The sequence below is a fragment of the Acipenser ruthenus genome, chromosome 9 (genome assembly GCF_902713425.1).
Source record: "Acipenser ruthenus chromosome 9, fAciRut3.2 maternal haplotype, whole genome shotgun sequence".
Taxonomy (NCBI): domain Eukaryota; kingdom Metazoa; phylum Chordata; class Actinopteri; order Acipenseriformes; family Acipenseridae; genus Acipenser; species Acipenser ruthenus.
In genome coordinates, this window is record NC_081197.1 from 7,380,323 (window position 1) to 7,405,911 (window position 25,589).

Consider the following 25,589-nt stretch of genomic DNA (forward strand, 5'->3'; position numbering starts at 1 on the left):
TATTTTTGATGATACCGGCATGGGTGAGATTGACTGAACTGGAAGCTTCATAGACAAAATTGAAAGACTGAAGACATTATTTTGGGGGACTCACTATCCTGTAACGGTATATATATATATATATATATATATATATATATATATATATATATATATATATTTGCAGGGGGCGTTAAAGTAAGTGTTTTCCAGAATAACACTAGAGACATCGCTTTAGTTTGTAGGTATGGTTAATTTTGGAGTTCAAAGCTTTTTCTTACCCTGCGCCAATTATCGACACTAACCTTCTGAGGGGCGGTGTTATGCTTTTTTTTTTTAGGACTCTGGTTCTTCCGCTGGTATTGGAATTCACTCCTGGGTAATACCGCTGACTACCTTTCAGTTTAAACATTACGTGGTACACGAACTCTGCCACTAAAGACCGAACAGTGGAGATATCACTGCCAATTTATATATAAAAAAACATTTGCTAAATAATTTGTAATATAAAAATATCAAATATCAATTTTATTTTGTAGAAAACGATACTTCTTCACCCTTAAGGAAGAGCCGGGAGGAGTCGAAGATTTCTGAAAAAAAAGTTTATTATTCAATCACGTGACGGCGCTGCGGAAGTTTTGGGATTTCTTATGTTATTTCTAGAAAACAAACGTAAGAAAATCAAAGTGCAGAGCAAGCAGTCTGTAGAGAAGCGCGTCTAACTAAGAAGAGCCAACAGTAGGAATATCAAAAGAAAGTACCCGTTTTACTGAAGACAAGGTAAGAGTGAAAACACAAATAAAAAAAATAGAATAAAGAAAACCTTTAAGTAATAGCAATGATTCTGGTCGGAATTTCAATATTTACGTTCCACAAGAGGCTTATTTATTTAAAGTAGCAGATCATTCAATTAAAAAACAAACAAACAAACAAAAAAAAAACGATTCGTTTTCGTTTTTTCAGTACATTTTTTACGTTAAATAAAAATTATGTATTTAATACACAAATATACACTTAGTGACCGTTTATGCGCACACATGAGAATGGTTTGTTGTGTGTACAATGTAAGTCCTGTTGATATTGTAGGGACAGTGCGGCGTGTACACTGTTACATTTTGCCAGTCTTGCAGTTTGTTTTGGGTCATTCCAAGTTGCTGGTGGCACTAGTCTCAGGCAGTTGAATAAATACTCTCCATTTAGATTTGTAATCACATAATGTATTTCTGTACCAAATTGTGTAGGAGTGGATTACTGTACTCACTGGCCCCCATGTTAATAGGTTTTAATTACTTTCTACTTTAAATTTTACTGTGACTTGTTTTCATAGCCCTCTCTGTTACAGAAAGCAGTTTCGCATAAATCGACTTCAATGTTTGATTTACATGGTAGGTAGTTTAACTGTTGCAGTTTTTGTATGTCGTTTTTTTTTTTTATTTAGACTACTACAGTTACACGTTATCGGTGTCGATTTAAGTAAACGCTGCTTACTATAGGTATATGTACAGAATGTCACTTTGAAAACTCGCGTTCTTACGGAAGAGTTCAGTGTAGGAAAAAACAAATGCTCGGGTAAAGTAATAATGAATAAAAAAAACCCCAAAACATTTTAACATTAGCTTCCACAGTGCACGTCCTATTTTCCCTGTATTGGGTGAGCTAAAAAAAAAAAAAAAAAAAAAAAAACTCCTGTCAGTGTATTTCTATATAGAGGTATAAACCAGGCCTTTATCACGTTATCATTACATCACATTACATATCAGAATTTGCTTTAAGATTTTAATTTCTATCTATCTATCTATCTATCTATCTATCTATCTATATATATCATTATGTAAAACTAGACCTTGACCTAATTAGTCCAACTTTTAGGCAGTTGTTGACTGTAGGTGTCATTTTCGGTAGACTGCTTGGCCCATGTGAACAGGAACAGGATTTTGGAAAGTGTATTGAGTGGGCTGAACAAGAACAACACATTCCAGAGCAGGTGGAGCACTTCACCAAATCAGATTGGTCAGGCCTGTCAGGTCTGTTTGGTTACATAAATCCACCAGAACTGCTAAGGGCAATCCCCAGCCAAGACTGGCAAGTTAGTGTGAGTGGGATTCAAACACGTTACACTGAATTAACATTAATGAATGTTTGAATTTGAACGTGCCATTTGGTTTTTATTTGAAGTATGCAGAGAAGTGGAGTATTGCGATCTGTTTACTGAGGTTGTGAGATTGTCATTGATCTGAAATCTTGAACTAAAGCTGCAGCGTTTTTATAATTCCACTCCTTAAATATGGTGTTCAGGTTCTTAGCTGCATTTAGTACCAGTAATAACCAATTTTGTTAACAGAATTCTCGTTACATGTTGGGCACACATATCAGGGAACACCTGGTGCATGAGGCACAGTAAAAGTAAATCACTGACACAGACTGGCATGGTAATCAATGGCAGTTCCCAATATTAAAGCAACACACCAAGCCTTATCAGCACTACTAATGTTTAAAACTCAGGAGAGGGATTGTGCCTTGTTATTTTGTGTGAAGCAGGCATTGCTTCAAAGGTAATTACAGTGGGGAATGTGCCGACTCCTACACCAGATGGTTTCTATGCACAGTAGCTACTGCCATACAGCTGTGGAGTATACATGGCCACTGTTCTCCTGAACCAAATACTGGCATAAGTGCCATGTTCTTTTAATCCTTTCAACCTTTTGTGTACACCAAAACAAACAACTCATTTTTGTACACTGCAGTTATGTCTCCTTTCATACATTATATATATATATATATATATATATATATATATATATATATATATGTATATATTTTCTCATGTAGAAGGATTTATTAATGAATGATAATATGTGTGTTGACAATAACCCCATTACTTGGTGAAATTCCATGAACTAGTCTGACTGAGCGACCCCCTCCAATTAACTCACTTTGCTGACTATCTGTTGTGCCTGACAGAGGCAGTTGTCTGAAGATGTCAGCAACACCTTTCTTAGAATCCATAGTTTTATACTGGGTAGTATATTTAGTTGTGGGGCAACAATATTATTCACAGAGCACTGGGATTTGGGGGATGGGGTATAGTAAAGCAGTGTGTGCAGCTATATAAAAAAAAGGACCTATGGCGTCAGTCTTTAATGCTGCATTTAACCTGGGGTTAAGAGGTCAGAGAGACCCTTTCTTCAGTAGCCCACTCTGTTTCGATTCTGTTGGATTGTTTTGAAGATAATTCTACAGACCAGGGGCTAATTTTACACACTGTATGTAGCAACTGCAGTGAGTCAGAGACCTGTGTCTGGAAAATGGCAGATTTAAGCATGTTTTGAAACTTGTAGCACCATGTGAAGGATTGAGTCAGTGCGGGGAGAAGATTATTCATGTTCATGATGATCTGAGAACTATATGGACATTTCAGATACATGAAATAAATCACAAGTATATAGACGACCAGTGTTGTGGCTTTGTTTCTCTCAGTGATAATGGTGTTTACAAACTGATTTCAGTCAAAGTTCAGACAACTTTCTATGGGGGTAAAGTCCTTCATCTAAAAAGGAGCCAGAGTAATAATAAAACATGTTCATTCAGTTGTATTATGTATACAGTCTGCACTTACATATTTGACCCTATCAAGTTTTGACTTCAGTGACTGTTGTGATGCATATCTAATTATTTCATTTTGGCCCGTTCCAATCCTTGTCCGTTTTTTAGGGAACACAAAAAAGATACAATATCAAAAATACATATCTTGAAGGACTGTGTTTTAAAATAAGTAGGCTTCCATTTAGATGTAGTATTTTAATTCAGAACAATATGATTCTGAAAATAACACTTGCCAAAACTAAAGAGACGACACTTTAACTGTAATACAGTAGGCCTACATACTTTTAAATCCGGTACGTATTGTATCGGTATGTAAAATTTCTCATTAATGACCTAACAGCAAAATAAAATCGAAATGTTATCCATGCACAGAACTGCGTAAAACGTAAAAAGCAATGCAATTTAGCAAAACCAAAAGATTAAAAAAACCAAAAAAACCAAAAAACAGTTTCCAGAATTAAAACAGTATCTCAAGTCAGCATTCAAAATTGCAGAATATAGTGCTTAATAAGGCCCTAATGTCACAGTTCGCATGCAAATGAAAATGCACAAAAGCAACAAAGATCACAGATAAAAATAAAATAATACATCACAGTAGCTAGAACTGTTTAATGATTAACTGTTATATTACCCTAGCTGGTTTCGTTCGCTTAGTTTTGGCTGCATTCTTGTCAGGTGAAACTGGAGGAAGCGCTGTGTAACTGCACAATATAAGACAGACTGATTGATTTGGCATTAGAGAATTAAAAAAAAAAAAAAAAAACGCAGACTGTGACGGATATTCAGATAAATTGTAACATTGAAGAGATGGGCTTTGTACCAGAAAACTGGTGACGGAATCGGAAATCGCGTGTGACGGGCAAGTGCATTAATTTGTTACATATAATATATGTAATGGGGATTGATTTTATTCTTAATACAAGGGCTGTAAAACGCAACTGATTTGGGTAATGGCTATCCGAGTGCTGACTGTAGTATAATTGCTTGTCTGCAAATTATTTTGTCAACAGTAAAAGTACAAGGCACAAAGATATATCTAATGCAAAATTGAATATAATGCAGTTCAGGTATTAAAAAACTACTATTATTTTTATTAATGAAGTTATTTCAAATATAATTTAGTTTTTGAGGTAAGCAATGTTAGACAGTGCCTTTTAAAGCAGTCGCCTGATTCTGGCTGTTATGGTGATAATTACGGACCCATTTCTCAGTTCAGATCTGTTTGACGTGCTACTCTGCGTCTTTTATTTCAGGTGGTATAAGGAACTCATGAATTTCGCTTTTTGAAGGCAGTGTTATCTTAGCTATGACCTTGTGCAGCAGTAAAGACACTGACTCACTTCCTCGAGTGGCTGTCGGTTACCCAGCACACTGATTCCTTGCATTTTCCAGGCTCAGGTCTGTGACTCAGTGCTGCAGACTGTATGAAAATGGACATTTTGTCAGTAGGAACTTGTGGGTCTGTTAACACGAGTGCAGTGAGTGGGAGCAGCCGAGCCCTTCAAATGGGTGCTGGGGAGATTTTCTACCGCTCCAGGTCAGGGGGCACAGCAAGTTCATCACATGAACTTTTTTAGGGGTTTCTGTTGATTTAACACCTCAAGAATGTTCCACCTCACGGAGGGAGGGGGTCACCCGGAAGACGTTTATAGAATAACCCATCTGGGGGCTTTCCCTAATTAACCATTAAGTCCTGAACACTGCATTTAGTGTTTGGGATTGGGAGATTATGCCGGTTGTTTGATGCCTTTTCGGAGATCACAGTCCTTATTCTGGATTAAAGATACGTGACACTGTGGTCCTCAGTTGCAGTTTCATCCACCTAGTGAGACAACCAGCAGTGCTTTACATGATTTCATTCTACTCATTCACACCCAGCCCACAACTGGTGACTCGGCCAGTGCAGCATATCACATGACATGTTACACCATTCAACCCCAACGGGTTCAGTGAGAAGCTTGCTTTTTTGACACACTTAATTTGTGTGTGACATGTTCAGAATAAAATATTTTGCACTTGAATATCTGCAGTTACAGTAGTTTGCATTTTTCTAACAACAACATGAGTTTTCTCAAACCCTGCAATTTGGGTCTAGCCACCAGGCCACACTACTTTTTGAACTGAAGTACAGCATGTGCTTTGGTGGTATACTCCTGCAAACTCCACAGGTTGTTTTTTTTCAAAGATTGCAATAAAATTATTTGAATCGTAATCTCTTAATCTCCACAAATGTTGCTCTAAGCGGTTTGCCGCCCCAGATCCATCTGTACTTTCTTGACACTTTTTTATTTTGACAAAATATTGGTTTCTAATCTGCTTGCATATCAAACTGTCATCGGATTTTGTGCATTAGGGTCTTGTTTGTAGCTTTGGATCTAGTGCCAGCAAGCTTTCAGGGCCAAAATCACATTTCAGTAAGAAAGTAACGATATTTAAATAACATTTTTTTTGCTGCTAGTAAAACTATTCAGATTAGATTAGGTGAATGTATGAAAAATTTGGATTTGCAACTTTATACACCAGTAACAAATAACTGATTAATAAGGAATTAAGAGTTGAGTTGTTTCATTTCTATTTGTGTTTTTTTTCAACATAATCAAGTTGATTTTGTTTGTACTGGAGCAAAGTCTAACAAGAAAAATGATTAACTGAAAGCAGTCCTGTAATCGGAAGCAACATCAATTACCATGGTTGCTGGCACTTGGCACTAACTGCAGTGTGGACTACTGTGGTTTAAGGGTTGTTAAGTTGTAGTACAAAACATCCTGGCCATTTACAGTGCATCTGCTGTGGGCCACTAATATGGTAAAGATAATTAAAAAAAATAGCTAGAGGATGGGTGACTAAATGTCACAGCATTGAGAATGTATAGGTGTCAGGAGAATGTGTGATGTGTGTTTTGCAGAAGTTACTTTTTTTTTGTAAGATAAGCTCTCTGATTGGCCAGGAGACTGTCCTATTTTGAAAGCCATGTTGGTGGCAGTACTGCCTTCTGCGGGGTTTGTTTGTAGTGGTGTTTTTTCGGACTTGCTTGTGCAAACGGGAGGGGGAGGTGGGTGATGCAGAAATGTGTTGCTAGGCTGTGGGTTCCCTTGTTAATTGTTTGCCCTGTTTGTGTGCTGGAGAATGCTGTATTGTTCTCAAGCACACAGAGAGATGATTATAGCAGGGGACAGGCAGACCTCTGAATGCAGTGACTTCACGGATCAAAGTTTAGTCAGCAGACAGAAAACTAAAGAAACCGTGGTGGTGTTTGGGAGGCAGAGGAGGTCACATGATGTACATGTGAGTTGCATTTGCCTGTTCACGTGGAATAAATTCACAATAAATGTAATTTGCATGCACAGTTACGGTAGTCCTGAAAATGTGTGTGTTTTTTAATATGTTTAAACACAGGTCATTTTGAATTTCCTAAAGTTGTGGTATAGATATTTGCTGTTTTAGAAATTATGTATACAGTACCCAGTATATGTTTTTGTTTTTAGTTTTCTACTTCAGCCAGTAACATGAGGTGAGGCTGGGTTTAAAACTGTGCGTCTTCCAGGCAACCAGGGAGATACAGTACTGCACCTCTTCTGTGATTTGTGATATTTGCTGTGGTTTGAGATGTGTATCATTCTTTTAAAATATAAAAAATGAACATTTACACAGCAGATAAGGTTTTAAAAGTTTACACAGCAGATACATTTTCAAAAGGCAGTAAAATGTAAAAAAAATGTTGGTAGACCAAACCATGTTTATATGCATTATAAAAAGCTGTTGCTCCGTTAACTAAAAGCCGTGCCTTAGCTGTAATGTTTTATCTTGGTTTTTCTGGCTCTGACTGGACAGTCTCCCAGCTGAAGATCAGAAGTAGGTAGTGTTTAATGTATGTGAGAGAGGACCCTACAGTGGTGCAACACTGTTTAAATTAAATTTAAACAATCCATGTTTTTGGCAGCAGGTGTTTGTAAAAGGACCGTCCACAGGTCCGAGCACTTGAGCTTACAGTGCTTAAAACTGAAAGATGCGCCCTTTCTGACAGGCATTACAGCAAGGCTTCAGTTTTCATAATAAGTGGAGGTCCAGTTTCACTTTAGACTTTTGATCTACACATATTCAAAATACAGACCAGCTACCTCCTGTTCTGAATCCATTGGTTGGCTTCATTTTGTTTTAGTTTTATCTGCAGGAACATCAGTTGTGTACAAGAAAGATTTGGATGCTAACCACTCATTGCATTCCCAGAGGACTTAATATTGCTTTAAAAAACCTTTGCTATCAAGTGTTATCAGTCTACAACTCCTTGACAGCCCCCCCCCCCCCCCCCCCGCCCCCCCAAGAACCCACGCTTGTTCAGTCAGCTGTAAACCTCTACTAATTTGCAGCTGTGTAAATAAGAATGAATCTAATGCAGGTGCTGTATCCTTCATTCAGCACTTAATTTAAAGCAAGTGCAGAAGCAGTTCTCAATCTTGTAAATTTAGTTGCAGGAAAGCAGAGTATAAATATTGCTCTAAGTAGTTTCTTGCTAGTTTTGTTGTAGTTACAAATATTTGAATGCTCACTGATATTTCTTTCTGCAAAATAGGGCCCTGTAAGTGTAATAAGGGGGTCAAAGCAAGCAAGAACATATTATAAAAAGCTTATAAGAGGATATCAATCTGGGATGCAGAAGCACTAGTGAATATACATGATTAAGTGAAGCACAGTAAAATTCGTAGTCACTGCAGCAGCCAAACCACAGTGTTGCACGCTCTCTGGGTTGTTTTAAGGTGGACTGGTATGGTAACAAACTGCTTGGTGCCTCCTTAAAAGTGTCTGCTTCCTTTCTTATCAAGTAGCAGAGACCTCATTTACAGTGTTGTTGACACATACACGCACACACATATTTCTTGACTTTTGTTTCTTTTTCAAGTTCCTCTAAAATCAAGATCAGGAACTTCTAATTGATTAGTAGAGTAAATATTTCAATGGGAAAAGCGTGAGAGAGGAGACCTGCTATCAAACTGTCTGAATAAGCACAGTTGGAAGTTCCAGTAAATCTTGTGAGTCAATATAAACGCTATACACTGACTGCCAAGGACTTTCAGCTGCTGTAAGGTAAAGTGGTGGTTTGCTTTGTCGTCTTAGTTATTTACAGGAATTAACAAAAAAGGCATTGGATTTAAAGTTTGTGTTTAGTCTCAGCACCAAAGAAACACTGTTCACCAATAATTGGGTAGAAAAATATTTTATTAAAGCCATAATGTTTTTGCTGGATTGAATATAGAACGAATATCTACTTTGGCATTAGTTTGTGTGTTTTATAGAGGGGTCGTCTATATGCTCTATCCACCTCATATCTGTGTGTGTGTGTGTGTGTGTGTGTGGGGGGGGGGGTGTACTGAAATGTATGTATGGATGTATGCCTTTTTGTGTTTAGAGAGAACTACAAAGACAAAAATGTTAACCTCATTTTTTATAGCTAATAACTGTATTTGTATGTAAATTAAATGTTAGCTTAAAGGTTTTACTGTCTCATTTTGTCATAATGTTAAACCCGGAATAAAGACATTTTTACTGTTCCCAAATAAAATAAATATATATTGCAATGATAATTCACAATAAGGTCTTGTGAAATGTTGTAATACCCATTACAATTTGTGCTGTATGTAATACACCATATACCAGATATTACACAATGTGACGGAAACCTGTTACAAATTGCAATATCCATTGGAGAATGTAACCCACACAAGGGTAATTGGGGGGGGGGGGGGGGGCGACACTGTCAAAAAATAGCCACTCTGTTCTGAATTTCAAGCAGGTTTCCATCATTTCCTTATACACAGTAGTGCAGTAGTGGATGTGTGACTTGGGTGAGTAATGTCAGTATTGCTAAGAAGAGAAATGAAAATTTCTGTGCATGAGCTGACCTCTTCAGAGCATTGCAATAAGAGGAACATGCGTAAGAATGGGAGAGTAACAACCCCATTTAGAAATGATTTCAAACCTATAACCTCACCAAGTATTAGAACAGATTTCTGCCCAAATATAGTTAGGAGCTGCTACTTGTTGGCATGGAGTACGTTTTTACAGTTGACCATAGTCATAAGAGAAAATGTTGTGATAACTGTTTTGTGATATGAGAATGATTTGGATTGTGATGTTGTTCATGTTAATACTGAAGGCTCAAATGCTGTGTCTTGTGTTTGTAACGGATTAGTAACTCAAGAAGTAGAAATGCCTACTGCACTGTGGTACAGACAGGAATGATACTAGGGAGGGTTTAGTAAAGACCCTGTCATTTTTCTTTCAATACAAATCCAGAGCCATTTCCTCCAAAGTGTATGCACTAAACCAAACAGAGCTAGAAGCAAGTATGTCAGTAACATGCACCCTCCTCCGCTACAGCTGAGAATATATAATTCGAGCTATAGGTGTGATGAATAAGACGGTTACCGGGCCATACGTCTGCAGTATGTACAGAATAGTATAGAATAAGATGGACAATTTTATACGTGGCTTTCCAGATATGTGGAGATATCTGTGAAGTGTGACACACGTTTGGTGTAAGGGAAACATTAAAGAGTAGAAGATAGCAGTGTAAAAACAACTGCATTCCTCCTACATGATTCTTGTTCTCTTTTCGCCAAAGCAGGTGGACGGCAAGCTTGGGGGATTTTTTTGTTTGTTTTTTGTGAGCCAGGCTGGCCTGCCCACTTGGATGCCCCTTGCCTGAAAGTTTTTTTTGTTTCTTTCTTAAGGCCTTGTCACACACACATGAGTTATTACAGCTTGAAGCTGGCATTGAAGGGGCATGCTGGGCTGTGTGAATTGCCTATACCGGCACAGAGCTGACATGTTTTATGAGGGCTCTGAAGCACCTCCTGAAGTAGTTCAGATACAGCTCAGACCTGACTTCACTGCCTGTGTGAAGAGCTTTGCTGGCACTGAAACGCTATAGCGGGTGTGGATTAAAAAGCATCCCACGTGACTTTATACCAGGAGTACTGTACAGCTAGGTTTTACATCGCCTTATATGAAGTCGAATGAAACCTGCTGAATAGGGTGGAATAATGTTACGTTAACATATTGAATTGCACACCGCTTTGTAGTTTTCATATACTTAATGAAAAACTGACAACAAATGGAAAATGGTGACATTTCGAAACCTAACATGAAATACTGTACTACTGTTATGGCTTCTGGTAGACTCTTGCGATATCATTTAGCAGTTTCTTTGATTTACATGATGTTAAATAAAAGATCAGAATTATGCTCATATATATATATATATATATATATATATATATATATATATATATATATATTTTTTTAATTTATGTTTGAATCCTAAAATTCTAGGTGATGCAAAACTTTTGGCCATGGATGTACATGTAAAGGATATGTCATGAAAAACCGTGACATACTTCTGACATGGGCAGATGCAGCAGTAACATAACAATACTGTATGTCATGTTTTTTCATGACATTTTTTGTTGATACCACAAATGCTTACATCAATAAGAAGGCACTGTATATGCATATTTAATTTTGTTTAAAATATCTGCCATTGCATACAGATTTGAGACGTCTCTGAGATGGCTCAGTGCCTGCATTTGTGTGTGACAGACCGTGGCTTCGGAAAATATTAAAACAAATGGTATTTTTGATTGTAATGCGGCTTACGATGTCACTGCATTGAAGATGTTCATTCTGTCAGTCCAGGCCAGTGGAACCCGTGGGGATTTATAACAACTGGTAGCCTACCTGTATTTGAATTACTAGTGATTGTATAAGCTTACTATTCCCTAATTAAAAAATACATTTGAAATGAATACATTGATTACTTTATCTGTTATATTCTAATGCCACGTGTCATGGTTTTTCTTTTTTTTTTTTTAAATTTAGTCGTCGCCAATTATTTTTACCCCGGTTTTCACCCCAATTTAGCATGCCCAATTATTATCTGTATCACCGGCTCACCGCTCGCAACCCCCCCGCCGACTCAGGAAACGGAGGCTGAAACACGCGTCCTCCGAAACGTGCTCCTTCCAAGCCGTCATTTTTCGCACTGCAGATCCACAGCAATGCTACCAGACCTATAGTGCCGGAGGACAACACAGATCTGGCGGCTCCGCTGCAGAGCCACAGGCGCCCTATCGGCCACAGGGGTCGCTGATGTGCGGTGAGCCGTGGATTCCTCTGCCGACCTAAGCCCTCCCTACCCGGGCAGCGCTCAGCCAATTGTGCGCCGCCCCCTAGGAACTCTCGGTCACGGTCAGCTGTGACATAGCCTGGATTCGAACCAGCGATCTCCAGGCAATAGGGCACATCCTGCGAGGAGCGCCTTTACTGGATGCGCCACTCGGGAGCCCGGATGCGCCACTCGGGAGCCCACGTGTCATGGTTTTTCATGACAAATGTTCCCATTTTCTATAAATAATATCAGTAGTGTAGCTCCCTGAACTCCTGTGAAGGTACTGTATGCTGATTATTATTTTTTACACAAGGCAATAGTATTGAGTAGGCAGTACGGAGATCGTCCTTTCCGACAGGTGCATTCTTCAGACCCGTTTTGAAATTCCTCTATTAAAATATCCTCATGCGAGTAAAAAAAATTGATTAAAGTTTCCTTCCTTCTTAAAATAGTTAGTGTTTTGTGATTTTTATTTGCGTTTTGCAAACACTGTGGTTTTTAAATGATCCGTACAGTGGCCCTGAATATCAAAAGTGTCTTCTGACAGTCCGAAACTCTCTGGCTCTGTCTGTTCTAACCCTACCATTAGTAGCCTATAGTCAGAGTCACCCACAGCAGACCTTTTGATTTTTGCACAGGGGTTATGTTAATTAGCTATCCACTTAATTTGCATAACATTCCTCATAGTGTCGGAATTGGGGTTTTGCAACTGTTCTCATCTTTCCTGGCCAGAGGGGGGAAAAAAAAGATTTTGTTAAAGTGGTTTCGTAGCCACGAGAACGATCTGTTGATTGACAGGTTTGAAAGTTGTTCACTCATGATCTCTGTGGCTGGGTGAAAGGGTTATGACGGTATTATACCTGCATGGATGGTGCTATTTTGTGCTGTGCGAATGGGTCTTTTTAAGAATTTTTGATTAGTCTCTGAGATGGTTCAGTACTGGCCTTTGTGCGTGCACTAGCTGGCAGTGTGATCTGGTGGTTAGAGCTGAATACTGCGAGACACTTTGGTATTGTGTCCAGAGTCGAGTGACTGGAAGGTGGGGTGGTTTTGTGGTTGGAGCTGAATTGTATGAAATTTAGGTTTAGCCAATTGGTTTACTTGTGGCTCCTATTGTCTCTTTCACTGTTTTTAGCATGGCACAAACAATCAAGGTCATTGAATTAAAAAAGAAAAAAGAGAGATTTATTCATCCCCCAAATATTGAAGTTAATGAAAATCAGCAGCTGAGACATGTGACTCAGACTTGCAGATTCTGCTTTGTAGAAAAGCAACCAAGTTTACAAATAATGGCTTGGCTTGCCCCCAATTCTTAATCATGGACTTTTACAGATGTAGTTTTTCTTCTGAAAGATATCACATCTCCACGGCACTCGGGTTGTTTGTCTCTCATTTCGTAACATTACTCATGGAAATACGCTCCTTTGTGTCTTAAGGGCAGCAGTGTGGAGTAGTGGTTAGGGCTCTGGACTCTTGACCGGAGGGTTGTGGGTTCAATCCCCGGTGGGGACACTGCTGCTGTACCCTTGAGCAAGGTACTTTACCTAGATTGCTCCAGTAAAAACCCAACTGTATAAATGGGTAATTGTATGTAAAAATAATGTGATATCTTGTAAGTCGCCCTGGATAAGGGCGTCTGCTAAGAAATAAATTATTATTATTATTATTATTACTGCAACTGTGGCAGTGTCACTAAACCCTGCATGGATCTCACAGGCGCTGAATGGGTGCCTGTTAAGGGAAGAGCCGAACTAAAAATAAAAATCATTCATTCATTCGTATTGTAAAGTGCTTCCTTTTTGCGTTCCATAGGGTGCATTGTGGGCCTGCCATTTACTTAAGGCGTGGTCAAATCTTTGCAAACTGACTCATAGACGGTCAATTAAAATCTGCTTCCTTGAGTGAAAACACCATCCTAACATGGTCCACTATACTGTGTGTAAAATTTGAATTATTTCATCATAATTTGTTATATTATGTACAAATTATAATATTTACTAAGTGTAGTTGTATGTGTACAAAATGGCATTTTTGAAATAATTCATACTGCATGTCAGAATTTGTCAGAAACGTCACGAATCAGGGAATTTGTAGGGGATCAGCCTGGCAGGTTGGTTTATACACTCTGTTGAATTAAGTTGCCAAAGATGGAAGGTGCTTGCAATAGACCTAATCATGATATCTGATCGTGATATCGAGGAAAGATAAGTAACCAGTAACTCAACAGTAATTCAGAGAAGCACCAGGTTCTGAGGTTGAGGCTGAACTCTGAACAGCAAAAGTCCTGGGGTTGAATATCCACAGACACAAGCCTCTGCCGTTTAACCCTTTTACTGTCATTTGTCAAATGTGAATACTATGATTGAATTGCTTCAGACAGGGGTTTCTCTTGTGTAACTATGACATACTGCTACTGGAAATACAGCACTGTATTTGATGTGTAAATACATTCTTGACAGTGAGATGTCAGCATGTTTCTTATAATGTACTAATGGGAATGGATGTCTTTGTACTCTGGTTCCTTTTTTCTGCAGAACTAAAATAGTTGGTCACTGAGATCTGCTTATTCTCACACATCAGTTCCTTTTTCTTAATGTTTAAGATCTGTCGCAGACCGTTTTCACTCCCAGGTATGTTATCAGTAAAGGTACTACATGGAATCATTAAGATAGGGTTTTGTCATGTAGGTGCTATTCATGTGTGATGGATTGACTGGTCTCTGACTACATGTGGTCTTGTGTGCTGAATCACCAGGATTTCGTTGTCTGGGAGTTTTTGTTTTACACAGGCCGTCCGTATACATCAAATACTGCTACTGCTACTGGCAATGGAACGTGAAACAAGCAACGTGATTGGTCAAGCGAGGTTCCAGCTGTCCGTATATTGGATGGATATGGGCAGTTAGAGTCTTGTCACATATTCTAAATCACTGCGCTTAAAAGTATCGGACAGTAGCCGTCTTGCTTTTACAGAATGTACAGCTGTACCTATGAAACTGAGTGAGCAATTACCGGCAAAAAATCCCAAAGTAGTAAGTAGACATGCCGATTTGGAAGAAGAACAATGAAATGAACTGGAAGATAGCAAAAAAAAAAAAAAACGTTCTCTATACACAGTCACCCCGACTCTGTCTCTTAAAATTTTTAAAGGTGGGTAAACGCTACAGAAAAGCACAACACGACACTTCTGCACATTATACACACCTCTCAGACGCATAGCTTGAAAAATTACTGAAATCCAAGATGTCGTTGTATTTATTTTTATTCCTCCCGTCTGTTCTGCTCAAACAGGTCCGCTTTGTCAGTGACAGACATCTAAATCACTGCAGGAAGAACAGAAAAAACACATAAGTGCTCTAGCTTTTCTGTTCCGTATCACATCATGGATTGTTATTGCTGTGTTACCTGTTTGACAATGTGGGCAATAATCCTTACACTATCAGTGCTCTAGAGCAGCCATTTTGAAAAGAGCTTTGAAACACACTTTAAAGTTATAAGTATAAAAAGTTGTCAGGATGTTAACAATGAAAAAATTACAGGTACGTTATTTAAACAGGACGTGTAGCGCTATATTTTTTGGAACCCTGCTACTTACTCTTTAAAAGAAAACGCATCTTCACATTTGTACATGGTTTATAGACTATTACTACAAAACAACCATTAGTTTGACTTACAGACCTTACTGGTGGTCTTAATTTTCACAAAAAGTCACAAGTTGATGTGCTGTGTTCCACAGGGTTACGCAGTCAGCAATACACATTTAATTAAAAAATAAATAGTGCCACAAGAAAGAACCGGCTACTTACTTTAATATTACCAAGTAGAGGTAGAGATCATCAGAATCTGATAATGGGGCAGTATTCAAATTTATTACACTTCAGAAGTGTTAGAAAATTAAAGGGTGTCATGAACCACAACTTCCTGTACTCAGTCCTTTTGGCTTTGCTGTATTAAAATTGTAGAGCAATGAATGCCAGATTCTGTTGTTGGAGTGGAAATAATGGGTCTTTTCCATCATCATAGATTTTGGGCCATTATAGCACGTCTAATGTTCTTCACAAAAGTTGCAAACTTCTGCAGGCTGGCTCTCTAGTAACCTTTCTGTGAGCAGAGTCTGAGGTTTCCAATTAACCCTAACCCTGACTCTTATCATGCTCTTCGTTCAGTCAATGAGATTCTTCCATATTCCCATTATTGTTGCTGAACAGCTGCACACAACTCTCACTCTGCTTTTGTACATCTAGTGTATCGCATTTAATATTGTGTGACAGGCATGCATTGAAGACCAGGGGAATTTCTGATTTAACTTTCACTCTCAATTCTTTTTTGACATTCACTGTATAACACTTTTTTTTTGGGGGGGGGGGGGGGGGGTCAGATCACATTGGGCTTGCTTCCCTCTTTCAGCTAACATAATAACTGAGCTGGCTACTGGAAGGGTCACAGCACAATTGGCACTAGTGAATGGTACGAACACCTTTACTATTCAGGGTTATTTTATACTGAATGAGGATGCAGATTTTCAAAACAATTATCTAACTTGAAACAATGAATGAGTCAGTTCACGAGGAGCTGTTTTAATAATGGACTTGTGAAATGGTTCTTTAAAGATATATAACAGCTGAATGCAGGCTTAAATTTGTCCTGTTATTAGCTGAGTCATTTGAGCACAGAGCTGCTGTGAAATTGGAAACCGTTGAACTAAGAAATAAGCAAATTTCTCTGTACAGCTCTGCAGGTTTTGCATCACCTAGAATTTTAGGAGACACAATTAAAAAAAAGGCGGTATGTAATTCAATATGTTAACGTAACATTATTCAGCAGGTTTCATTCGACTTAATGAAGCTAAATTTAGTTAATTATGTATGGTGATACACAGCTTTTGGCCATGTCTGTAGTGTACAGAATTTCTTCAGAGCTGAAAGGAAGCAACAAAAACAGTCCCAAGCTGTTTGCGTTCCTTACACTGCACTTTCAGTACTTCCTCTTTTTGCCTAAATAGGCTTATTTTGTATCTGTGGTGATTAAAGTACATGAGAACCTGAGAGTTAAAAACACACCAGGAAAGGATGGTGTTCACAAGGCTGAAACTGTGACATTTATTTTCAGTGATTTTAATGTATGTGTACTGTATTCATAAAAAGGTCTTCACATTTAATCTGAGGAGTAGGGATGCTTTGATTTTGTTTCAAGTTAAATCTGTTTTATTCCTCCTTGACATTGCACTTGCTTCAAAATAGGGCCCCAGATGTACTATCAAAGATTGACAACATCTACACACTCTGCCTTTTTTGAGGTTATCCTCCTGTGAATTTAGTGTTAATACAATATATTGGGCTAAAAATGCTGGTCCATTTCTATGAAATTCTCCCCACAGCCCACCCAAATATGTAAACACCAGTTCTAACTTGTATCTTTTTTTTTCTAGGGTTCCTTAAACCCCTGGGCTGGAGAAACTAATTTTGGAAATGGCCATGAACTAACACAGCTGTTCTAAAACCAGAGGAAGCTCCTTCTGTCCCCTCAGGTTGTGCCATGTCTTCTGAGGAGTCCTCCCTCCCGGTCTCTGAGTGGCTCACAGTGCTGCGTCTGAACCAGTACATCAGCTCCTTTGAGAGGTTCGGCTATGAGCTCGTCTCGGACTGCCAGGGGGTTACCAACGAGGAACTTCACCATGCAGGAGTGGTCCTCCCAGGTCACCAAAAGCGAATCCTGGCTAGCCTTGACAAGATCTTTTCAGAAGAACCACAAAACCAGAAGCCTATCCCCAAAAAGAGGAACATATTTCTCAGCCCACCGCCCAGAAATGACTCCCAGGATGCTTTGCCAATGGATGGTGACATGATGGAGGCTGGCAGCCCCAAAACTAATGACTCTGTCGTCCATGACAAGGCTCCCCCTCCCATTCCACCTAGGGTGACACCCAATCGGCCACCTGTCAAATTCACTCCTGCTGTAGCCCCTGGACATCTCCGATGCCCCAATACACTGCCCTTGGAGGCCACAACTTCAGAACAGCAACTCCTGAAGAAATGCACGCCCTCCCCAGTTTCTGAGGAGTTTCATCTTTATGAGCAGTGTTCCGCTGACCAGACGAGCAAAGATGTGCCACCGCTTCCAGCAAAACGTTATGTCGTGGGTGCAAAAGAAACTCGGGCCCCGCCACCACTGCCAAAGCGTCCACCAGTGGCGCCACCAAGAACTGTGCCGTCCAGTAATTCCCCTTCACTAAGGTAAGCAGTGGGGGGAGTCGCTGTGATTCATGAAGGCCTTTTATATATGGCAATGCCACCAGATAGGTGGCAATCTGGCTCTGAGGGTCTGATATATACTCAAAGTGTTTTTTATTATTTGTTAATTACATTTGGATCTTTTGATTTGTATAATGCATATTACGTAAACCAAAGCTGTTGTATTAAAATCCACTACCACATCTTTATATGTAGCAACTCTATATGGCGCTGCTGCCGTGTATGGAGCAGGGTATAGTATGCCAAAGCACTTGGAGGTGCCTATAGTGGTTGTAGTGCTTCAGTGAAATGTATACTGAATACATTGTATACAAGACAGTGTAAGAGAAGTGCTATGGTAGAATGTGTTTGAAACATACAAAATATACGCTAACACTAATCATTTCAATTTTAAAAACTGAGCACCATCTGCCCACCCCCCCCCCCCCCCCTCCAGCTCATATTATCCAGAGGCAGAACTTTAGTTTCTTCATTCGCCATCTCGACAGCAAAGCGTTGTATAGCGTAAGCTGTATTGAAGGAAATGTCTCGAAACCCCTCTGCTGTTTGGGATTTTTTTGTTAAATGCCCAGACGACCAAAAAAAAAAGTTGAATGCAAACTGTGCAAGCGACTCTTGATGTATCATGGAAGTACAACCAATCTCCGGGGTCACTTCACAAGCGTAAGTTCATATTATTATTATTATTAGTATTATTATTAATATTTTTAGTAGTAGTAAAATCTGACTATGATTCTGATAACCTGCTTGGAACGGTGACTGTTAAATAAAGCTTTGTTTTGCCTCAGTCCGCTGCAGTTGGTGCTGCTGCAATGCAAGCGTACTGTATATATCACAAGCAGCATCAATTACGTGTAAATAAACAATGTGTATTTTTATTTAAATTATAAAAACATGATTACTGTTCTATATAACACATTTTAACTACATGTGAATGTTTTATTCCATTTATGTGGATTACCTGTAAAATAGGATTTTCAATCAAATATAAACATGTAGCTATGATGACGTCACCAGTAAATTATGCAAATGAGTACCATTGAAGGTTCAAACCTTCCTTCGGTAATGTGTTCAGAACCTTCGAAGGTCAAAATGTACCCTTCGTTGCAGCCCTAAAATCAATATTATCCCTGTCTTTTTTGTGTGTTTCTCAAAGGTGAGCCCACACAGTCGGTCTTCCTTCACAATGGCGCCATCTAGGTGGCAGAGCAGTTTAATAATAATAATATAATATCTTTATATTTTTATATCGCCTTTCATAGTGGACCATCACAAAGTGCTTTACAGAGGTAGGCTGTGAACTGGGCATTATATGTAGAGTCATTTACAATAGGATGTTGATTTACCATCTCATCCACAAGATGGAGCACACTGAGGTTAAGTGACTTGCTCAGGGTCACACAGTGAGTCAGTCAGTGGCAGAGGTGGGATTTGAACCAGTGACCTTCTGGCCTTCTTAAATGTTGTAACAAGCTGTTGCTGCAGTGTAAATGACCCAGAAAGAGGCTTTGTGAAACATTTCCCATAGCTCATTGCTTTTACTAGAAGTTAGATTTTATTTCTGGACTATTAGTTACAACGACAAGATCGCAGATCTTGCAATAAAGGGTTTGACCTAATATTGTCACAGGAAATTTCTTCACCACAGTACTCATTTTCCATGTTGAATTATGTGATTTATAGTTTTTAGCTATTTTCGAGTTTTATGTAAATTGTTTTTTTCGAGGCTTTCGCTCTTTATGTACTGTAAGAAATTATTGTTTTCGGTTACTTTCCAAATTTCTTGTTGTTTTTCTTTCACAATATGTGTAGTAACTCGACAGTACTTGCACACTTCAATTGTACCATCTTTCCTTTGCTGTCTTCCACAACGAAATCCTTTATGGCCACGGGCATATTCTTTTGGGTTTATTGTGTTTAGGCTTTTTTTTTTCATTTCGGCACAAATTGTAATCCTGTTTTAAATGCCACGAGTGTGTAAATACTCCCTATTGAACTGTAATATAGCTTTAAATCTCACGAGCAAGAACAATGCTCTGTTTCTAATTGTAATCTTGTTTTAATTGTTACAATCCTCCAATAGAAATGTAGGAATTTGCTGCCACTCAATAGTTGGGGTGGGTAAAGTATTCAGAACAAATCAATGTGAGATACTAGTCAGGAAGGAGGGACATTGCCCAACTGCACTGGGAACATTTTTTTTCTTTGTAGGTTATTTTATCTTTTTTTTTTCACAGGGAAAGGGGTCAAGTTAATGTGAATTGAGTAACCATTTCCAGTGTTTTTCTGGTGTTTAATATCCATTTAATATACACTGATATTATTATTATTGTTATTATTATTATTATTATTATTATTATTATTATTATTATTATTATTATTATTTATTTTTTTTGTATGAGGAGTGTTTTATCGTTTTTTATATCGGTTAAAACCGAAGATCGGAAGCCCTAATTTATAATTCACCTAAATAGGGAATACAAAAAAATGTTAAAAGTGCTAGTTTTAAAATAGTGACTAATCACCCTCAGACCTGGGATTAGTCTAGTTCTCTCCTGATCAATGAAGCCACAATGTCCTTTTTCTATTGTAGAGACTGTTTTCTAAGCGTGGACATTATACCACCTCATCATAAACACCTTTGATTTATACTCTACACTTTTAACTAATCAAGCACTATGTTAGCATTTTTTAAAATAATTTTAGCAATAAAAGACTGAACAATCTTGAGGATAACCGGTAGCTGCTTCCATGAAATACATGAAATCCACTTTAAAATTGCAAATCATGGTGATGAGAGATTTTCTTCAACGTTGCAAATATAGATTTGCTGAGTGCGGCTGACTTCTTGAGACAGACAATGTTGCCTGTGACATGGTTCAGTTTGTATTAACAATATACACATTCTTTTTTTTTTTAAAATGATGATATTTATTTCAGTTTTACTCTGAAATATTCAATTTCAGATATTTCAATACTTGTTTAAAATTACATATATTTGTTACGGTGGGTTTACCACTGAATTAAAGCGATTTCTAAGGCGCTGAAACCGCTGGTTGGTGCTCGTCTCGGAGGTTCCGTGTCTATCCATCTTTCACTAGACTTTACCCAATGCCAAGTCCAAACACCACCAGGAATGGCAGCTGTAAGGTGACTTTTTTTTGTATCTTTTTTTAAATTTAGTAGTCGCCAATTGTTTATCTTTTTCACCCCAATTTGGAATAGCCAGCTCACCGCTACCACCCCCGCGCTGACTCGGGAAGGGCGAAGACGAACACACGTCGACCGCTTCTTTTACACACTGCAGGCCCATCATGCATCCACCTCAGAGCTACAGCGTCGGAGGACAACGCAGCTCTGGGCAGCTTGCAGGCTGGCTGGCAGGCAGGCGCCCGGCCAGACCACAGGGGTGCGGTGAGCCGAGGACACTCTGGCTGACCTAAGTCGGGAGCCCCCTGTAAGGTGACTTTTAATTGGATAATTTATTGCACATACTATTTTCTTTAAATTAATTGGTTCTCATTTCATTTTTGGCGATCTGATTGGACAAATTAGTACTTGTTATAATTAGAATTACAACACGTACTAAAGTAAAATTAGAACGTGTACTAAATATTTGAAATAACACGTTTTTTGACCCAGATGGCATTCCATAGGCTTGCAACTGATGCAGACCGGCAGTTGTTCTTTATGACAATATGATTCCTCAACCACAACAATACTCCCCCAATCTCACCATCGTAATGTATCAATCTGTTTGTACCACTGAATCACAGGGAATGAGAAATGATGACACAGGGCTCCAGACTGCGACTAAAATGGTTGACAACTGTTTTTCTGGGTCAGGCACAAAAATGCTGCCTCTCCCTTTTAGTGATGTCGGTCTGTATAAAACAAACAAACAAAAAAAAAAAAACCCTTATCACATGTTTTAATAAACTGAATTGCGAGAAGGATGATAACAATTTGATTGAATACAAATGCTTGTAAGTTCAGAGAGGTGTTAACACCAGCAGAATACAAGAAGCCGTTTCTTGTCGTGATAGTGACCAAACGTGTGTGAGTACTGTTGTGTCAAAATGTAGCTTAAAATGAACAGTTGCATTTGAGAAATGTAGAATAAGAACAGCGAAAAATAAAAATACACTCAAGGTTTGTGCGTTGCACATGTGCCATTTAACAAAATGCTCTGGCAACTTAAAATAAAGAAAATAATTAAAGGGCTTTAATACATCAGAAAGCTCAACATTTAAACAATAACGGAAGTGAAAAGGTTACCGTACCAAGCTGAAAAAAGTTATCTTTGTGAACTCCAATAAAACAACGTTCTCTTTTGCTAGTCAAATCGTAGAGTGCCTAAATAAAGTTTTGAGTCAATAAGAACATATTTTTTTCATCTTGCATCACAGATATAATTTAGTTACATTGTTTACCGTCAGGAGTTTAAGGATGATTTAATTGCACAAGTTTCCCCAGTTAGATGATGAGCTGATAATATCTCTTTAGCCAAAAGAAGCATGCACGGTAATTTGAGTACCATTATAATGTAAACCAGTAGGTAGCGTGAGTTTTGTACTAAAGCAGGGTCAGCTGTTGTAGGGAATACCAAGTTTATTTCTCAAACGGACCATTTTTGAAAATGTGAAAGCAGAACACACAGAAACAAATTAAGGAAATTAAAAATTAAATGTACTGCAGCAATACTTGATTGCCATTCGCAAAATTTAGCTCTCCGATTGTGCCAATAACAATATCTAAAATATATGACAATGTGCTTGCTGTGGTGTGTTTTAATATCGTAAATATAGCAGAATTAACTCACTGCAATTTAAACACTTTTTTTACTGAAAAATTAACCTAGGCAATCATAAGAGCTGTCTGTGTTACATGCGGTCAGATCAGGACTTCACCAACACTGAGCATGGGAGCTGCAGCATGCTATTTCCCATAGTCTAACTGTACACAATTAAAGGTGCGGTCACAACACTTGCAAAATATTAAAAATATAAACATGCTGAGTTCATTGCAGTCGTCAGCTGCATAGGTTAACCATTCAGCAGAATGAGACAGCAGATGAGTACAGACACAACAAACCTGCTTGTAATGGAGTAGATCTTGGTTTTACAGCAGCCGTTTAAGATTGCACATTGTCACTGGTACACCTGGTGGTCCCTGCAGGAAACACTGGTACTTGAGATGAAAAGGTTGAAAACCACTGACCATGTATGTAGGGGTCCAGCAGGAGTAATGGCCAAGCCTCCACACCGCCTGCCACTCTAGAAAAGCATGTTTTCTGTAAATGCAAGACATCCAAATGCCTTGGGAGAGGCTGTTCCTGTGCCAAAGCCTCCCTCTCATGTGTGATTGCCTGCTTATGCACTGGAGCTGCTGGAAATTGTGACAGAGCATGTTGATTCTGAGGACCATGTTCACTTCTAGAATTGTCATCTACAAGTCCACAACGAATTGAATTTTTGTTGTGCTTTATAAGTAAACGCAAGTTACATGTAAAAGGATTATATGTATGTTGATCTCTCCTTTTGTCCCCTGGCTTTGCTTATCTGAGGTTTAACAGCCCCACTAAGAATAGTTGTGTTACTAAAATAAAAATGAAAACAAATGTCTTACAAGAATTCTAAAAACACCCAATTAGCTTACAGTACAAGGTTAACAGTTGGTGTATTTATATTATTTCGCTTGACACCTTTTATTTCCTTCCTGCTTTGCTGAGCTGTTCTCATTCCCAGTGTATTCTTTAAGGGTACTGAAGTACATGGTTTGAGTGGTTTGTGTAACAGTTTGCATAGATATCTGTGTTTTATTTTTATTGATGCATATTTAACTAAATGGGGAAAACCCCTTCAAAATCTCTGAAAAAAGAAGTTTGCTCACGATTGACGATTGATAGCAATTTAATGTAGATAGTTAAACGCAACCACAAGGACGTATTTATTTGTTTGTTCATTTAGTTAATTATTTGTAAGGACTGCCTTTAAAGGGTACATTGCCTTGTGCCTTGTGTCTGTGTTTATGTGTACCACTTCTTTGGTTAATAGTTAGACCCCATTCACACTTGCGATTTAAGGTGGCCCAGGGCCGCCTTTTCTCATATGGGAACGCTCCAAAAAAGAAAAGGCAGCCCAGGGCCGGCCTAGATTTAGGCCACCGTTTCGATGTGGCCCAGGGCCTGCAATCCAGGACCAGGGCCGGCCTTTATTTATAAGTGCTCCAAGGGATATTCAAGGCCTTTGATATTTTTTATACCCACCCCCTGATCTGTGCCTTTCAACAACTTTGTCCCGGAGTTCTTTTGAAAGCGTCTTGGTGCTCGTGGTTGAGTCTTTGCTTTGAAATGCACTACCCAGCAGAGGGAACTGCTGAATTTATCCTGAAATCATGTGAATAACTACAATTTAACACCGGTGGAGGCCACTTAACTTGGTGTGTGATTTTGAAGGTCATGGAATATATCTCGATCCGTCCATGCATGGTTTTGTGGCTTGTACACTACTGGTAAAGCGGCCACGTTAACATTTTTAAAGCACCTCTGCTTTGCTGCTGTTCCCACTAGAAGAGCCAGCAGGCGATGGGAGCTAGTTGCATTAGCGCATAGCATTAGTGTTAACATGTTCCTTTTAAAGTCTTGAATTCAGAGGCTGATTTATCCGAAGGTGTTGTCAGGGTGCATGTAGGCAGGCATTTAAAAAAAGCCCCGTTTCATTACAGTTATACAGCTGATCTCTGGTTAGCTAATGTGTTTCTATCAGATCGTGTAAAGGCTGGTTCACACTGGGCATACGTTTCAGACGGACGCTACGAACGCACCACCTTGCGTTCAAATTGTAGATGCTGCGGACCAGTTGGTAGATTTCAACTTCTCAGCGTGAAGTTGGTGACGTCACTCGCGTTCAACCAATCACATGCCTTTCTCTTTCCTTTAGAATTTTACAAGTAAAATACAATTTACTGTTTATTATTTGAAAACAATTATACTTGTATAGATTTAGTGGAAAATGTCTAAAGAACTAATAATTAAGCATGTACGGTACCATAAATAAACAGATAAATAATCAGAATAAAGACGAACAACTCAGGAATTTAAATCATGTTTGATGGGTGCCTCTCAGCAGCCTACATACAGTGTTTACTGAAAGCGGGATGGTTAAATTGAGCGGGTCAGCTCAACAAAGTCTGAGCAAATGTCAGTGATTTTACCATGAAACTGAATGGTGGCATTTGCTGTCAATCACACAACAATTTTTTTTTATTTTTTGGGATCAGCTGTTTAAAGAGGCTCTGCGGTTCTACAGTGTATGAGTTAAATGCGACGGTGTGCATGACTCCCCGAACCTCCAGAAGAGTGTTGTCTTTTTTAAACCAATCAGAATGAACTAACGCAGGGAGAAGATTGCTCAGTGTGAACTACAGCCTGCGTCCGTTCGTAGCGTCCTTCTGAATCGTATGCCCAGTGTGAACCAGTCTTAATTCTGAAAGGATCTACTGCTTCTGTGTTAGCTCAAAGTTTTTCGCCCTGCACAGTGAGCTGCTCCATGACAGCTTTGAAATCGCTTCAGCCAGCCGGATGAAGCTTTA

At 38.8% G+C, this 25,589-nt stretch overlaps 1 protein-coding gene across 8 annotated transcripts in view; it reads left to right on the plus strand.

Moving 5' to 3' along the window:
- The first annotated feature begins 364 nt into the window (after positions 1-364).
- The window catches only part of LOC117962612 (arf-GAP with Rho-GAP domain, ANK repeat and PH domain-containing protein 1-like), a 65,933-nt gene continuing 40,708 nt past the window's right edge, over positions 365-25,589 (plus strand). For 5 of the 8 annotated variants that reach the window (XM_059031020.1, XM_059031025.1, XM_059031027.1 and 2 more), the window contains exons 1-2: positions 365-759; positions 17,174-17,978. In XM_059031020.1, the coding sequence (XP_058887003.1) occupies positions 17,281-17,978 (698 nt within the window). In that variant the 5' untranslated portion in view covers positions 365-759; positions 17,174-17,280. Of the gene's footprint in view, positions 760-6,782; positions 6,868-8,439; positions 8,665-17,173; positions 17,979-25,589 lie in introns of those variants that run through there. The other 3 variants (XM_059031024.1, XM_059031021.1, XM_059031022.1) reach the window with 3 other exon arrangements.